The 13132-nt window shown below is 40.3% G+C and overlaps 1 protein-coding gene across 1 annotated transcript in view; it reads right to left on the minus strand.

The window, feature by feature from the left end:
* Positions 1-4842: 4842 nt before the first annotated feature.
* The window catches only part of DNAJC3 (DnaJ heat shock protein family (Hsp40) member C3), an 89852-nt gene continuing 81562 nt past the window's right edge, over positions 4843-13132 (minus strand). Inside the window, exons 10-12 of the mRNA XM_069467658.1 lie at positions 10989-11121; positions 10010-10158; positions 4843-8192 (exon numbers count right to left, since the gene is read on the minus strand). Coding sequence (XP_069323759.1) covers positions 8035-8192; positions 10010-10158; positions 10989-11121 — 440 coding nt within the window. The 3' untranslated portion in view covers positions 4843-8034. The remainder of the gene's footprint in view (positions 8193-10009; positions 10159-10988; positions 11122-13132) is intronic.

Consider the following 13132-nt stretch of genomic DNA (forward strand, 5'->3'; position numbering starts at 1 on the left):
TTCAAGATGAGCGATACCTTGTATCAGAAAACCCAGATTTATAAATAAGGCATTTCTTTACTGGGAGATATTTTAACAAAATGGCTCATTTTAAAATCCTGTTATGGCAAGAGCTCTCAGTGCATACAAATTGCTGTCATACAAAACTCTCCCCTCTCAGGGCCACATTACATAACTGAACCATGGGTCTAACTTGAGTATTTGGCGACCCTTCAAGATTGACGTGGGGATGCTGAACAAACGTAAGCCAGGGCTTTAGCAATACATTCAGGATCGCGGATTCTGGTTCCCAGGGTCAGGCCCTATCATCAAGTTTTAACAAAAATCAAATCCAAAGGGGGGAAAAACAATTTTCTAACTGTGAAAAGCTAAAATCTCTTTTTCCCTCCTTAGAAAAAAAGTGTCAGAACAGGCAGATTATCTACATGGAGAATTAGGAGAGTTTGAGCTTTAACCATAGTGACATGTGAGTTTTAGGTAGGAAGCAGACCCAGAATGTGAGCCTGAAGACAATCCAAAGTCTTCAGAGCACCTGAGACGCTTAGATACGAAAGGTCTGATTTTGGAAGTGCCCATCGTGTGGCTCGTTACCCCCAAGTTCCTAGAGAACAGTGTAGCTCCCAGAGGGACAGAGTCAAATACTTGCAAAAGGCACCACAGGCCATGTCAGGCCTGTAGTTACAGATAAAATGAGGCTTTTCTTTAATATTAAAAATGTAGTTTGATACATGAGCGGGACTCTGCCCACAGAAATGCTTGTTCCTGTGCCAGGTCTTGACTCCGGTGCCTGAGAAGCAGCCGGACGGGAAGTTACCTCTACCCAGAAGAGGCTTCAGGGACCTGGTAGAACAATTTCAGAGGCGACAGGTATATGGCAAGTCAGAACATCCTTCAGTGGTGAAAGCATCGCTAAGAGAATCTTTGCCTCTGACATAAAACCACAAAGAAGTTAATAAAATTTAACTTCCCACTAATGAACAAATAAGACTTGATTAAAGGATTGACCTGTGTTTCAGACCCATGGTTCCAGAGATCAAGTAAAAGGTGCTAATGGACCCTTGCTCAATAACCAGAGTGTAAGTCACGACCCCAGCCACTGTCTTGCCCACTTCTGTGACTTAATGCACTAAAGGGGGGTCCACTCACGTCTAAAGAACCAGTTGATTGGTTAAAATCTCACCTTTGGTGGCAAAGTGAGGGAGGGGAGACATGAAGGCCAGAGTTCAAATTACAGGCAACTTGGTAATTCCGAGGTGCTTGGTCAGGTGTGCAAGCCCGTCTTACAGCCACGCTTTTGTAAAAGTCTTGAAGTATTATGGTAATGGGATGGCTGTTCCCTGTTTTGTAGTTAATTAACCCAATTATCAAATACAAACTTATATCTTCTGAGAAATTCTAGAGTGAAGCCTCTTAGAAGTTAACTATTAACAGCTATGGTAAAAATCTCAGATTCAGAAAATGATCTTGTCTTCTATCATTGATAATTGCTTGAATTTAAGAAGCTTACTTCAGTTACGTCAGCCCAAATAAGTGTGATTTGTATCCTATCTAATGTGATTTTCTTTAAAAATTGAAGATTTTTATTAGAATTGAAGGAAGAAAAATTACTCAGACTTTAAAGACTGGCTCAAAACCAAAATGCTATTTGACTGGTGAAGGCTCCAGAGTAATTTTTTGTTTAAAATGTGGGGAGAAAGAGATGAGGAATAATTACAGTACTAGCCTGATTGGGTGAGATGCACTTTGAAGTAACTAGAACCAGTACAGTAGAGCAGCTAGTCTAAAGCAGCGGACTCGAACTACTTTCCATAGACCTCAAACCCACCACTGTACGTAGCTTCTGCCTTTGTTTCCCCACATTCTACGTCTATTTTTAAAATGTTTCTCTACATAAGGCCAGTAATGTAGTAGGTCTCCCTAGTATGTCCACAATTCAACAACTATTTCAAATTCAAATAATTTAAATACCTACATGTGTGCTAAGCTGTCCTTTTGAAGTTACTAGACTAGTATAAATGACATTGAGTAAATATTCAAAAGAAAATGCTGTGAAGAGCAAGTGTCAAAGGCCTAAAGAAGTGACATTTAGGCTGAAACCTGAAGTAGGTATAAGCACTGGCCAGGCAAAGAATAATAATGGAGTTTTGTTCATTCAAGAACGGAAAGAAGGCCCATTCTGGTTGGAGCCTGGGTGTACAAGGTCATGCAAGGAAGTTTATAAACCATGTGGAGAGCTTTGGTGATTTGTTCCTAAAATGCAGTGAAGGGCTCACATCCATGAATATAAAAATCCAGAATCACTCAGTGAATATTTTTATGCCTGCATTGTTTACATGTTACATTTATTCATAACATCAGTACTTACTGTAGCCAGTAAAAGCTCTAGATTTGCTAATGCCCTTCTTTTTCATTGCACAACATCCATAATAAATTTCTCCTGATCCAAGGCCCCATCCTATAGGCACGTTGGCATACCACAGTGCGTCCAGTCGGAGGAGGAGATGCTGCTTTATTGGCACAAAATGGTACAGCTGTAGAATGAAGTCTTTCCACTTTGAGGTAACAAAGGCACAAACATTGCAGGAAACAAAATATTGCAACAAGTGGTATATATGAAGTGAAGGAGGATTAATAAAATCCTAAGAGGGCCGGACGCGGTGGCTCACGCCTGTAATCCTAGCACTATGGGAGGCCGAGGCGGGTGGATCGCTCAAGGTCAGGAGTTCGAGACAAGCCTGAGCAAGAGTGAGACCCCGTCTCTACTAAAAATAGAAAGAAATTATATGGACAAGTAAAATATATATATACAAAAAATTAGCCGGGCATGGTGGCACATGCCTGTAGTCCCAGCTACTCAGGAGGCTGAGACAGGAGGATCGCTTAAGCCCAGGAGTTTGAGGTTGCTGTGAGCTAGACTGACGCCACGGCACTCACTCTAGCCCGGGCAACAGAGTGAGACTCTGTCTCAAAAAAAAAATAAATAAATAAAAAATAAAATAAAATAAAATCCTAAGAGAAACTTGATACAGTGAAATGCCTATTTGTTAGAAGAGTTATTCCTTTGCTTTCTCTAAAGCATCCTTCACATAGAGAAAAATCACATCTATTTAAGGAAACCAGTGTAAGGGGGGAAATCCTTTTAACTGTACCAACAAATCACGTGTTGTACTTAAGGTATACCTGTAGGAATCTCCTATAACAACAGGGAAATCTGTGAATACCCCGAAGACTTAGAACAGTTGAAATCCACTAAGAAATGCTGCAAGTAAGTTTCTTCCTTAATGCTTTTTAAAAATGTTCAATTCCAATTTCCTCAGGACTTTGACACTAATGTTCCCAGTGGCCCTTCCAAGCCGAGGCTGCTCTTCCTGGGACTGTCTCAGCCAGAGTGATGCCTGTCAGAAGACTCAACCGCTGCTTTCACAGATCAGGAAAAAGAGACGTGAGTGAAGGTTGGAAGTGTGTTCACACTGCAACCAGAGCTGTCTTCCTGTGTGCGTCATTAGAGATGGAATCCTAGTGTGAGGTAATAAATTAATGTGCATGTTATGCTTCTATTTATCATACAGCCATTCCAAAGGAAGGATTTGCTCAGTAGGAAAAGGTTTGCAGGGTTTAGGGTCTCTGGGGTGTGAACTGTAAGCCTTAAGATGGGGTGGGGAGGGAGAGAGGCTGGCGCTTGCTAAGCGAGAGCTCCTGGGGCTCTGGGAACAGGATCCCGACCTCCCTTCCTCTCCCAGGTCCCAGCAGCCTCACGCCCGTTGCACGTGTTTATGCTGTGTCATCCTCAGACTACGGCTCTCATATTGCTAAGATGTCATTTGGAAGCATTGACTGTCCTGGAAAAGTTCTATTTAAAGCTCGCCTTGAGTTTTAACATACACAGAATGCAGACTTGAGAGGAAAGCTACTTTTATTTGTAGCTGGCAGTCTGAGGTAGGCTGTGGTGTCCTCAGGACTGTGACAGAGTTGCACAAATAGGGTACACAAGGGAAAGTCTTCTAACAAAACCAATTTAAGTGTTAGGTTTTAACAGTATTGAAATGGAAGAACTGTCCCTTTTTTAAGTCCTAGCTGTCCTAGGACTTCGGGGGGAGGTTACGAGATTTTAGCCATTTCTGCTTTTTGTGTTCTGACCTTCCCTATCAACTCATCTAAAGGAGAACCATTTTGTCACCTCAGTCACTGATTTGGGGTGAAGCAAAGCTGGAAATAGATTTCTCCTAAAGTGGACTTTCTTCGAATGTCTTACACGCAAAGACTAAAAATGAATCAAAAGCAAGAAAGTACTGATATGAGCATAAATATTTTTATTAAATGTGAAAATACACGGGCATAAAAATACTACCCATATTTGTAGACATGTCTGAGACCCATTTCAAATAATATTAGGTTCCTTTTTTATTAAAACACTAAGTTGAGATGGATTAAGTTACTTAGTCTTGTCTCATTCAAAACAAATGATAACCTTATGGTAAGAGTAATATTTTAATTTATCAAACATCCCAAATTTTTGCCTCCTCCATCCTCTGCTTTCCACTGCAGGTAAGTGTTTCAGCCACAGACAAGTGCAACAAAACCTGTTACTATACACAAAGCCACGCAGTGGCTAATTTTACTCTTAAATCATTCAACAAATGAGATCATCTGTAAACAAACAAAAACCCGAATAACCCCAACCTCTTAACATCATTTAAAATTACAGGATAAACTGCCACTGACAAAGGAATGATCTGATTTAGAAAAAGGATATTAGTTACTGACACATTAGCATTTGCCTTCCCCCTTTATAAATATGGAAAAGTCAACTACATTCAGCAAAGTTGCATGAATTTCTCTAGGTTATCTCATTGATTTGTACTTAATGAAAACCTTCTGCAAGACCCCTCACCAGTGCCCTGTATCTGTAAGGCAGTTGGCTCCCACACAGACCTGAGGAGCCATTTTTAACTTACACATCTTGTGTGCTTTTCATGGGAAATGTCAAATACAGCTTCTGACCAATTTCATGCCTTTAAAGGTGAAATTTTTCATTACCCACCATGAGTACAAAATGGTGCCAATTTCAAGTTGTGATTTGATTGGCCACCTTTTTGACCTGGTTATCAGTTGTATTTTTCTCTTAAAAAAAAAAAAAAAAAAAGCTAGATAATTTTTAGATTCCATTATCAGAGCTCCAAAAATTTGTTTTCATACTGATTTAAAATAGACTTTTAATACTGACTAAAGAAAAAGACATTTTAAAATTAGTATTACATCCAATTCACATTACTAAACTATTAAAATTGTTTCCAAGTTTTCATCTATTCATGGTAAGAAAGCACAAACTTTCAGAACAGGAATTAAATTTAGTCTCCCTTTTTAGAACAGTTTTATCAATACAATGCTTCTAGGGTGATGTTTAATACTTCTTGCTGTGAAAATATCCACGATGTTGCTCCACTTGTGGAGCTCACCAAAATGGAAGGGCAGAGTTTAAGAACGAAATACAAGATAGCTAAGGCTAGGGTGCCTGATTCTACTTTTCCTGAAAGAGCCATGGGATTACCTGGCACCTACAGTCCCCAAAGAAAAGTGAGAGCAGCCGGCCCCAAACAGTAAAGTGCCCTTTCAGTAGTCTGCCTTTACACTGCACCGTGATGGCCTCTGTCAGGCGGGCAGGAGGGAAGACTGTTCTATCCCTTTACACATCCAGGATTTTTCTCAGTCACTCTGTGAGGAAAGCGTGGAGGGACCGTCCTTCCGTTTGGGTGGACACCAGGGGCTTGCTGATGGCTGTCCAGGCTGGCACTGAAAGGTCGTTACTTTCTTCGTTAATCACAAAACAACAGACTGCAGAGAACGCATTTCCTTCCCTGGCGCTGGCACGTGGCACCAGAGTTTCTCCTTTCTCTTCACTGAAAACAGGCAAGTAACTATCTGCCCATTTCAGTTGTCTAACTCCATGGCAAGACTTCAGGAATAGAAATTATGGTGGTTACAAGTGAAGAAATGAAAATACAAACAAGCCTCCAGGCGGCAGGTGTCATGCAACAAGGCCCTGGATGTGTCTCCCGTGTGGCCCAGCCCTCAACCATCCCAAACACCCTCTGGCTCCTTCTTGTTGGCAACTTTCATCCTCTCCTCTAAATGGAAAGGCAAGTGACTTGATATTTCCTTTTTTTTTTTTTTTTTTTTACTCTGTGTGAAAATTCTTTACTATGGTTCAAAGAGTTTACAGGGACATCATATACAAAAGGAACCAGATTGGAAAAAATATTGCTGTAACTAGGGAAGTAATGAGATTACTAAGTAACGCGTAGACAAAAATGAATTTACCTTGGAAATTATTTTCACACTGGCTCGAACTGAGACACTAAAACAAAATGAAAGCTGCAAGCTGTTCACTGGTTTTCAAAATGCATTGTTAAGTTTATTGGTAGGAAATAGACTCCTAAATAGATGCAAAAAGCACTTAATTGTTTTGCTCAATTCAACTATGTGATTTATTTTGTCCCTCAGTTAAAAAAAAGTCCTTCCCACAAGTTTGAGGACATGACTGTAGGAGAAAATGACTTGTGCTTGGCTGCTGTAGATGTTTGTGGTCAGGATGCCTCCCACAGTGAGTGAAAATGCTTGATTTCATAAAAATAAATTGGAACCTTTAATGCTTAAAATGGTTCAAGGCAAAACCCAAAATCTTTTTGAGAATAAAGGTAGTAATTCTTATCTAAAGTAATTGGCTCAGATTTTAAATGCATCATCAATAGTTCCATAAATATTTGATGTTCTTGATTAAAGTAACACTCATTTTCTAGGGCCAAAATTATCCGGCATATAAAGACTGAATAGTTCGCTTCTTAAATAGTTATTTTCTTAAAACATATCTCAAGAGATGCCCTCTTATCAAATGAAATGCTGTAGCCCGAGCTGACTAAATTTGCAAGGCTCTATTTTCTTCTAGGCAGGAGAACATCTAGCGGCATCAAGGTCTGTTGGAGAAGCTCTGCTGTTTCACCCACACCAGCGACAGGTCCCACACGGGAGTCCCTGTAGTCCAGGCGCTCAGGCCCAGATGGAGGAGGAGGAGGAGAAGCTGCCCCACTCTATTAAGAGTAGTACACATGGCATCTGTGTTTGTTTATGTTGACTGAGCAACTTTACATTTCTAAGCCAATCCTGTTACAGGAAATTCTATATAACAACCCAGAACTTTAGTTGTTTAAAAAGTATTGCAATCTGCTCTTCAGCAATATTATTTTAAATAATACCACTATTATCTGAACCTATTTACATATTACTTTTAATTTGTGTTTAATATTAAAAGGGCCCATAAGTATTTATACTTAAATTCAAGTTAAGTGGTTTTCAGTATTCTGCAGGTACTAAACAAAAAAATATATATGTTTAACATCAATCCAAAGTCTAAACCTGGATACATCAACTACCATTTGGTGGCAGGTCTCCTACACGATGGACTCTGTGCCTTCTTTAGTGACAGCCGTGATGACACTAGCAGAGGTGTAAACGCATGTGCACTAAAGACTTAACTTGCAAATGACTAGACTGACCACATCTCAGCATACTTGTCCCTAAGAACATACAGTTCTAAATGTTCATATTCTCTTTAAGCACTTTGAAACATAACTCAGTCTCATGAAGATTACGGCTCCTGCTTACACATGTAGGCACTGACAGCTACGGCACGGCTGGGAGCAGGAGAATTTCTACGCTGAGAAGAATGCTCCAGTGCAGGAAAATACAGACGACGGGAGCACCTCCCCAGGAGAGCCTGCCTCAGACCACTTCCATCCACGCCCAAATGTGTACGGGCTGCTTTGTCGGAAACAGCCATTCCTCGCCTCTCTGCCTTCGCAAACCCATCAACCTTAAATCTAACATGGATAAGAACAGATTTTTCCTATTAAAACAACTCTTTGGTTATGGACAAACTGAAAGATTTGAGATTTTTTTTTTCATTAGGATCCCAGAACAAGGTTTCTTTGTTTTTAATCTTTAAAAAAATTAAGGAAGAAGAGCAGAAAAACAGTTGGTTTAATTGAAGTGGAATTTAAATCTAAATGGTCCGCCTGAGCTGAAGGGGTTGAAGCCTTGCCATGAGTTCCAGCTTCTGTGGAAAGGGTTGCCGCCGCCTCCTTGTTGGCTCTCTGCATCCAGGGGATCTTCTCCATCGTCAAACTTCTTCCTCATTTCTAGAAAGAAACCAAGAAATTCAGACCCAGGAAATAACTAAAGGGTTGGGGGTGGGGATCAGGTTTGAGGGGCTACTTACTTTTTACTTATCAAAACAGTTGGGCCTGATATTCAACAATCCTGGCTCTCCCATTCCCACCCAGAAGAAACAGACTAGAGAAACACCAGTCACACAGGAGGTGAGGTTCAGGATTAAACATAGGAATTCACTGAAATTCAGGCCCCTGAATCTCACCCTAGAAGAAGCTACCCAAGTTTGGTAGCTACTCCAGGAATTCTTTGGAAAAAATAATTCCAGAGAAAGAGACCTCCAAAAGTCATGCTCTTCCAATAAAGCAGCCACATCACCACCCTAATCCCCCGAAATGAGGTCTGCCAGGCAATGACCTCATCAACCCCCCAAGCATCTAATGAGCTTTCTGGAGTCTCACTAATCAATCTCAACAGCACCAAGGTTCCTTGGGCATGGGGGAAGAGAGGCCCCCATAACCTACAACTCTAGGAGGCGCACCTTTCCTGCTCACTGTGTGACTGACGCCCCCACTGCTGGGCCTCTCAGCCCTGAGCAGAGAAGACAGTGCAGACACGTGGGAGAAGTGGGAAGTGAGGACTGCCGCGGGGATCGGAAGAAAGAGCTAATGTCTTTAGAGCACTTAGAAGAGAGTTCATCCTGAAAATAAGAACAGAAGCCAGGAAAACGGACCTGCAGTTCTTTTCTCAGTGCATGTCTCTGTGCCAGTTGGCTCCCTACTACCTTGAAGCTCTGCTGAAGAGTGCCCCACCCCTAAGAAGATTCCAGACTCCCAGTCGGATAGAGCTGCCCCACCTGGGCACTACACAGGACCAGAGGATCGAACTGTTTAAGGAATATCATAAGCACTCAATATTTGCTGAATAACAAGACACTACTTAATAAGGGAAGGTACATTTCTATCTCCCTTACTGGATTATAAATTACCTGAGAACAAAGGATTATTTAACTTCAATTCCATAGCATAAGTAGGTACTTAAAAAAGATTTGCCAAATGGGAATAAAACTTGATTTCCTTTCTTTTTGTTGAATTTGTCTAACTCAGTTCAGAGCTTCTGCTACCATGGACACGGAAGGCCACAAAAAAGCAGTATCAGCTTAACATTAAATTCCCTCCGGCAATAGCAAAGCATTGTCCAATATTACCTCAATTCCTAGCCTGTCTCCATCTTACTTTCCAGGCCACATTAGTGTTTGACAAAAGATCACATGTATCAATCAAACTAATGATCATTTGATTTGGGGCAAGATTCCTGGTGAACACACAAGACTTCGCAGGCCTGGGCTGGCTATCTGCTCTTCTCCCTGCGAGCAGTGCAGCCTGGCACGCTGTTTCCTCACCAAGCTCCTGTCGGCTTGGTGGAGAGAATTCATTACTGACTGTGAAGTTGGAAGAAACCTGGGAGATACTGTGTTACACTCAGTGTTGGGCTTTGCATATCACAGGTGGCAAAAAAACTGAGAACCAAAAAGTTCTAAGAACTTGTCCAAGTAGAAAAAACATTCAGACTCAGGCTTGCTGATTCCACATTTGATGGTCTTCTCACTGTACCACACACGAGCGTCCCCAGAGTCGGACGAGGGCAGGCATAAAACTGGAGTTCGGAAGCTGCAAGGCCGAGGACCGGTCACCAGCCCTCACTAACCAGCAGTCCTGCGAGGACACCCACCATGCTCTCCACCACCTCTGACACTGCCTCTACGACGGGTCACAGGAGTAAGAGCTAATCTATCATCAGTTCCACCATCTCAAGAGAATAGAAAGATGTTAAAGGCAAACAATACCTGGATCAGAAAGGACTTCTTTAGCAGCTGCTATGTCAATGAACTTTTTCTCAGCTTTTTTCTTTTCTTCTTCATTCTGGAAGTTATCTGGGTGCCACTGCATTGCTAATTTTCGATATGCTTTAATGATTTCTTGCTTTTTAGCATTTCTGCGAGGTGATAAAATTAATAATCACTAGTTAAGACGTGTCCAACACAGGGCCATAAAACTTAGAAAAGCCAGTTAAGATCCCACTGGCAAGTAACAACCTGTTTTTTCTAATAGTTCCAATGGTATCAAAGGCCAAAGATTTGGCAGCCAGTTCTGGATAATCAGTAAAGCTGGTCAGGTTTCTTTTAAGATTATTGGTGCTAAAGTAAAGTACTCTTGATCTTTATAATTTTCTCCTTAAAAAAATTCACATAGATGAATCTTTTAACTCTAATTCTTGGCCTTTAAAAAGATACTTTGACTCTTTGAACCCCACTTTCAATTTTGTTTCATTAGCTTACTTAATATTAGCAAGAATAAAGTTTCAGACTTTTGACTGAAAAACTGATAGGGAAGGTAGATCTTATATAAAAACATCTACCAAATAAATGATATACTTCCTGGTGCCTGCAAATTAATTCTAAAAATACTACTTTACTTTTAGGCCTAGAGAAGGCTCATTTCCTCTCCCACTCCATCCCAACTGAAAGCAAGCTCACTCCTACCTCTCTATGCTTCTTAAAAAACCTAGACTTAGGACCTGTTCATGCTACAGTGTCCTATCTTTGTCACCAACTACTAATTCTCTGTTGTTGCATTACTAGTCTCTACCAAACAGGTTTGCCTATAACATAATTAAAATAGCTTTGTGATGTTAAAGATTGTTAGCATTTAACCTGTATAACTGAAATTACATAAGAAAACGAATCAGAGAAGAAAAAAGAGCAGTTATTAGCTTTAAAACAGTTGATTAAAAATAGCAGTGCAAGTTTTAAATTAGTAATTCACCTTTTTACTCCCAAGATTTTATAATAATCTCGTTTCTGCGACTGTTTCAATAATCTTTGTGCTTTCTCTAGACCTTCCCGAATCTGCTGATCATTTTCATTGTGTTCCTGAGCAGTTTCATAATCCTGAATAGCTGTCAAAATATGTTTAAGATAATACCGTTAAAGGGAATTACAATTGGTTGCCTTTACTTGGCCTACAAAATTGATCATAAAGTCATGCTCCCCAGCCCCTTCACTCTTTTGCCATCAGTGCCGAAAGCCTAAATGATATCACCTTAATGATTTTATTCAAAAATGTATAAAAGCCATAATTAAGGCTGAGGTTAAGTAGCTTATTATGCCCATCCAACAAGAGTCACTGCTGTTTACCTGCCCGCCCACACTGTCTCCCCACACCCTCTAGGTATTTTAACATCAGCACTGTATACAGAGCAGTCTTACCACTACTAAGACTAAAGGGACTATTACATCAGAAAGAGACTGTGGCAAAGAAAATCTGCATGGTCAGCTCTGGGCTGACAGTGCGGAAGAATCTCAGGGTTAAAAAGGGAGCCGGAGGAACCGTAGGCAATCAGGACTGAGATACCCACAGGCTCCAACACCAACTGATACAAACCTGATTTTTGTTTTTAAAGTGTCAATCAAAACACAAAATACATCCCATCCTAGTATGAGAAATCTGGTGACAATCCACATATCTTTTAGAGTATTTTAAATATTTAGAAAATACAAGGCATCTAGATATCTAATACCCTGTAGATAGGACTGCTGACAAGGTTGGCCCCTGGCTAGTGTTTGGGAAGTTGGATTTCTGGAGTATTCCCAACATTCCCAGATAAGAATGGCTCAATACGCTTGAACTGACTGTACAAACCGTATGGTTTATGCTAAACATCGCTCCTTCTGGGAGTCTGGAATTTGGTATGGGCTAGGCAGAAGGTGCCCAGTGACTAGTCCCCAGTAGAAACTCTAACAAGTTCCCCGGTAGACAACATTTCACACGTGTTGTAGAATTTCTCGTTGCTTAAAAAGTTAAGCTTGTCCTGGGTGGACAGCACAGGGAGAGGACTCTTCGAATCTCTGGCCTGTTTTCCTCCAGATTTGCCCCCTTGCACCTGTTCCCTGTGCTGACTTTGCTCTGTATTCTTCCTCTGGAATAAATCTTAGCGCACTGGATACAACTATATGCTGAGTCCTGTGTGTCTTCTTACTAAATCACCAAATCTGGGGGTGGCTGGGAAGCCCGTACACAGATTTTTCTCAATGTTCTAACTGGAGAGACAACCAAAATAGTAGATTGTTCGATTCAAATTCTAGTTTTTATGAAAATGCACATCACTGTGAAAAGACAGCTCTCTGGATAACATGCTTAAACCATTCATCTTAGCAACAGCTAAGGAAGGAGTGTAAAAGGTACCCTGGACAGATTAAAATGATAAAAGATACTAGAGGAAGACTAACAAATTTAGCTAGCCTGCACTACACAGAAAAATGAACCAATTCCACCTTTGGCCCATATGGCAGGGGTAGTCAAATTCCTGTCTCAATGTATTACTATCAAATATTAATATTAAATATTATTGTGACCCTAATCCACAGAGACATAAAATACTTCTTTCAATTTAGTACACAAATAAAACTATCATAAGTAGTAGTGAGGTTTAACTTTACAATTAACACTCATAACACTTAACATCATAGCCTAGAGTAAGGAAATATGCCTTGAAGAAATACAAGGGGAAACTATTTCAATATACAAAATTTTGCTACTTATGCAAACTGTACATTAAAAACATGTTTTCATTCTTAAATATATCTCCCCAAAGCACTCTTTTATATTTTTATTAAAATTTAAGGTAGACATATTTTTCCCAATGTAAGACAAAAATGTAAAAGTTGTATGTTGTTTTCTATCTTCACATGATTGCAAGTAACTAATTGGAAATAATGGATGATATAAGACTTCTCATGGACATAAACTAGATAGATCATCTTTAATCATATTTTCTCAGACTCCACACTCTAAGGGAGAATCTTAAAAAAAAAATTAAATGACACTCAATTATGTTTATCCCATCACCATAACTGAGCAGCTGTGAAAAGTAGAATAAACCAGAAATATTACAGCCTTGGACAAAGAAT

Source organism: Eulemur rufifrons, chromosome 4 (genome assembly GCF_041146395.1).
Source record: "Eulemur rufifrons isolate Redbay chromosome 4, OSU_ERuf_1, whole genome shotgun sequence".
Lineage (NCBI taxonomy): Eukaryota > Metazoa > Chordata > Mammalia > Primates > Lemuridae > Eulemur > Eulemur rufifrons.